Source organism: Lactuca virosa, chromosome 2 (genome assembly GCF_052849685.1).
Source record: "Lactuca virosa cultivar CGN04683 chromosome 2, Lactuca_virosa_CGN04683_v6, whole genome shotgun sequence".
In the NCBI taxonomy this organism is placed as follows: domain Eukaryota; kingdom Viridiplantae; phylum Streptophyta; class Magnoliopsida; order Asterales; family Asteraceae; genus Lactuca; species Lactuca virosa.
The window spans coordinates 123,963,406-123,968,350 of NC_136427.1; the positions used below are offsets into that span (position 1 = coordinate 123,963,406).

General features: G+C 35.1%; 2 protein-coding genes across 2 annotated transcripts; both read right to left on the reverse strand.

The window, feature by feature from the left end:
• Nucleotides 1-894: 894 nt before the first annotated feature.
• On the reverse strand, nt 895-1,398 carry LOC145157724 (uncharacterized). The gene has a single exon (XM_079076721.1). It carries the CDS (start codon nt 1,396-1,398, stop codon nt 895-897), a length of 504 nt encoding a protein of 167 aa, XP_078932847.1.
• Nucleotides 1,399-1,509: 111 nt separating this feature from the next.
• LOC145157725 (uncharacterized) lies at nt 1,510-1,953 on the reverse strand. Its single transcript, XM_079076723.1, has one exon. It carries the CDS (start codon nt 1,951-1,953, stop codon nt 1,510-1,512), a length of 444 nt encoding a protein of 147 aa, XP_078932849.1.
• Between the last annotated feature and the right edge of the window lie 2,992 nt (nt 1,954-4,945).

The window sequence follows — 4,945 nt, forward strand, 5'->3', positions numbered from 1 at the left end:
AAGGGAATGTAGAGATGGAGAAAAAGAGATACCTTGGGTAGCAGTGATGGTGAACGGTTCGATCTTCAGATTTCCCACCTTCCAAAAAGGTCCCGCTTCTTATGAATTCTTGAACGATCGGTTTTGATAACATATGATAATCGATTGAACGTTCCATAACCATCCTATGGTGGTCGATGGTTGAATGGAAAATGGCGCCTGCAGGTGACGGAGCAGGCGAAATAGATGAAAGAACGGTTTCTAGAAAGAGAGGAGAGTGGGCAAGTTAGGTTTTGTAGAAATTGGGGGGTGATAAGAACCGGCGGATGTGAGCAATGTTTTTTATATTCACAAATTCTTCAATTTTGAAAATTTTGAATTTACTTCATTTTGAAAATTTTGAAATTTTTAAAATTTCAAATATATATATATATATATATATATATATATATATATATATATATATATATATATATATATATATATATATATACACTACCCGTTTACTCGCGCTAAGCGCCGGGCAGCAAAGAGTTTCTTTCGGAAGATAGTTTTAATGTGATGATTAGTTTCCTTTAGATGTGGGCTATTTTTTGCGCCTTTTGGTAGACTATTTTGTGTCGAATAGTTCATTTCAACGGATAGTTTCTTGCTAGGTGCATAGTCATACAATACGATAGAAGTTGAGTCTACATTTGGAATTTCATCTAATAATTCATACTTGATTTTACAATATATAAATAACAACAATCTGCAATCATGTAGTTTTATACATTTATAACATGTCCAATATATAAACTACACCAATCTGCAATCATGTTGTTTCATCTGCTAGCCCTGCATTAAACATCAAATGAGCATCTAAGATACATATTTGAAGAAATTGTAAAATAATAAGTTGTTGATTGTACCTTGTTAATCACATAAAACTTCTTTGTACACAACGTTTGATGTGTAGATTCCATCATTATCAAACGTTTTTTCCGGCTTTACTAATACTTTGGTATTGACATGTGATATTCCTCTGGACAACGCCACATAAAGTTGGTCATGTGAGAATACTAATTCTGGCAGATAAACACCTACATTTGGAATTGTTTGTCCTTGAACTTTATTGATTGTCATAGAGAAACTAAGCCGAATTGGAAATTGCTTTCTCTTTAGTTTGAATGGGAACATCTCATCGTCAGACGGACATAGAGGAATTCTTGGTAAAAACACTCTTTTTCCAGCATGTTGGCCAACACCTATCTCTGCATCAATGACATTTTGTTGGAAAGCTCGACATATCAATCTGGTGTCATTACATAACCCATTTGAAGGATCGATATTTAGCAAAAGTATTACTGGGCACCCAGTTTTTAACCGAAGATAATGAGGGGGTACACCACTAACATTTAGCGAGTTCAAATATTCCATCGGATATAAGTTATTTTTGTCATCTTCCGCTTCATCAAAATTGTAGTAAACGTTTTGTTCGCCAAAAAATCATTCGATCATCTTATTATTAATCTCATCAACACTTTCATTTTAAGTTGAAAATATCGGCCTCGAAATGATAAATTTTGAATCGGCGCCTTTGGATTGCAAAGAAGGAAATATTGCATCAATCAAAGCGTCCACTGAATTAGGTTTATCCGTGTATGGAATGGACATGTTATCAGGTATACGAATAAAGGACTCGTCCAATGTTTCCTCCTTTCCATCACCGACTCGTAATAAAAAATCAGAAAACCATGGGTCATTTACCGCTCTCATGTTGATATTTAATCGAAGCCTTTTAACTGAAGCCCATAGAGGTGACATACGTAAGCTAAAGTCCACAATTTGTGCTCGAGTGCCACGTCTCACGACTGACAGCACTTGTCTAAAGTCACCTCCCATAACCATTATCTTTCCACCGAAAGGGAGCTTCTCATATGTGATGTCTTCCAGTGTCCGATCAACTACTTCTACCGCCTGCCTCTTAGCCATTGCTGCTTCATCCCATTTGATTACCTTTGCCTCGCTGTCACAACTAGGAATTCTGATGCGTTGTAAACAATTAACAAGGATAACATTGTAACTAAAACTTGAAGGCATGTATGATGCTTATTCAATGACAACAAAATTCCATCAAACACTCTATATAAACACTCAAATAGTCAACAAAATGTTGGAAACCCTAGAAATCCCGGTTTAAGTCCATTATGGACTAGGATTTCCTTATTGGGCCTAATGGGCCAATAAACTTCCAATTTGACTATTTTGGGCTTAGAACTCTTAAATGGTCTCTCATTGGACCCACTCTCATGAGACTTCACCTTTTTGGGCCTTATAAGCCTAAAATGGACTAGTTTATCTTTAATGGGCCTTATTGGGCCATAACAAATCCAAATAGCTTTAATGGACTCAAATCCATTCCTTTATGCTAAATTGGGTCGTGAACTACTCTCAAGGCCCAATGGGCCGAAAATCATCAAATTGGGCCTCATATTATGGACTCAAGCACAAAAGGCCCAAGCCATTCTCTTCTTCTCTCTCTCTCGGCCCAAGTAGGAAACAAAAAAAAAGAGAGAATTAAAGGGGAAGGGTTGACTTTGGAGTGCCACCTCCATTTTGTCCATCATACATCCATGCAAAATCCTCCACGTATCCAAGCTAGTCATTCACCACTTTCTCTCCCCTCTCTTCTTCTACTCTCGGCCGAGGATCACCAAACACACACACACACACACTTAATTCACTTCCAAATCCTCTCAAGAACACCTTCATTTCTCCTTCAAAGTTTTCGAGATTAAGGGCATTTCAAGAAGGTTTTCATCCAAGAATCACTCCAAGATACATACTTGTGGTAAGATCTTGACAACATACTTTCTTTTTACAACTTAATCACTCTTCTTACCACCTTAAATTCTTGATCATACTCCCTAGAACTCTTCAAATTCGAAGGTCTCTTCAAGAAGTTGTTAGGGCCGAGAATCTCATCAATCTCTTCCATTTCTTTCTTCAAAACCGACAACAACAAGCAAAGGTGAGTTCATACCCCCTTGTTTTTGGTTTTTACTTGTTTTTGGGGGGAGAATACAAGTATTATGTGATGATCTATGTGTGTTTGCATGCTATATGTGATTTCTTTAGTTTTGGTTGTGATAATAAGTAATATTTGTTATATTTCAAGATCTATAGCAAAAAGGGTGAAAGAATCATAAACAAAAACATAATAAACAACACACATCATGGATCTAAGGGTCCTTAAGTTTAAAAAGTGAAAAACAAAACCAAAAGAACCTTACAAGTGTCATTTTTGCAAAAATAACAAAGATTGGGTATAAATTGTAAACTGACGGTTTTATGAGGGTTATAAGATGTTTATTTGTATAAAAGCTTATTTATATGAAAATAACACTTTTCAAATGGTCAAAAACATAAATTTTAGCTTAATGGGCTTAAAAGTGGGCCTAATGGGTTTTGGGCCCAATGTGGCTAAAAAATGAGATTGTGAGGGGCTGAATTGGAAAACTTAACAAACTATGGGTCTAAAATGTAAATAAACTTTTTCAGGGGTTAAAAAATTAGTTTATTACCAAATTGGACTAAAAATGCAAAGTTTTTGATTTTGGGGTCAAAATTGTAAAACTTACGGAATTGGGGCCAAAAATGTAAACTTTTTACAAATAAATGCTGGAAATGACAAATGCAATAGTTTTGGGCAAAATTTTCTATTCAAATAAAGTTTGGGTGGAAAATGGCAATAAAAATGGTTTAAGGACCAAAAGTGTCAATTTTCATAAAGAGGGACTAAAACCGTCATTTTTATAGAAAAGGGTGTCACAATCGTTAATCTAAATGTTTTTGGGCCAATTAAAACGACTATAACTTTTGAGTTTAAAAATAGAGAGTTTGTAACGCATAGTTTTAAAAATATACATATATATATATATATATATATATATATATATATATATATATATATATATATATATATATATATATATATATATATATATATATATATATATATATATAATAAAAACTTCGTTATAAATCAAACGTTAAACTATTTCGTTATTGCGAATAAAAATTTAACATACCACGAATACCAACAATACGAACTCAAACTCGATAAAACATATGCGATTCAAAAGTTGGGCTCAAATACCTTCTTTACGTGCTATTGGGCCTTTGTGGCCCAACATCATGTTTATTGGGCCCGATATATTCACACATGTTTATTGGGCCTCTTGTGACCCAATTACATGCCTAAGGGACCCTCAATGGCTTTTACATGCTATTGGGCCTCAGTGGCCCATTAGCATTGCTAGTAAGGTCCAAATAAATCATATGCGAAATGGGCAAACGCGTCCTTCGTATACTCGACAACCTTAAATAACATACGTGATTAGTAGGGCCTCATAGTCCTCTTCTCTTCGTCTGTTAGGCTTACCTTCTATTCAAGTAAACAAAAATCAGGTAGTTAATCAAGGTTATTCAAATTCATTTGGATTAAGTGAGTAATAACGGGCGACACCAATAAGTGTCGGTCGTAGTCTGTAGTTATAATCAAAGTCTCCTAGAGGGAGAGTGAGAGTTTGTGTATAGATCTATATGGGGGTGACTCCCCCACACCTAAGCTGTTCGCTACAGTTAGACTCGGCCAGTCTAGGGTGACAAAATCTCAAAATCAATTCCGGTGTTCGCTAGAATGCCAAGACAGACGAACTAGTCATTATTATGCATGGTTATAACGACTCACATAAAGATCCAATGTTATCTAAGTAATCATGGGAAATCATATTCATTCGTTGTGACGATACAATAATACAAAACGATCATACTATTTTTTATCAGAAAACATCGGGTTTTCCGGGGAAACAACATCATTCACTTGTACTTTTAATGACTATAATGCAAGAATTTATCATGAGAAACATACCTTTTTACACGTTTTGAAATCATTCAGGCATATACTTATGGATCATCACAT

What these genes read in the sequence shown, in the direction of transcription:
- LOC145157724 (XM_079076721.1), bottom strand. Translation starts at nt 1,398, where the DNA reads ATGGAATATTTGAACTCGCTAAATGTTAGTGGTGTACCCCCTCATTAT.
- LOC145157725 (XM_079076723.1), bottom strand. Translation starts at nt 1,953, where the DNA reads ATGGCTAAGAGGCAGGCGGTAGAAGTAGTTGATCGGACACTGGAAGAC.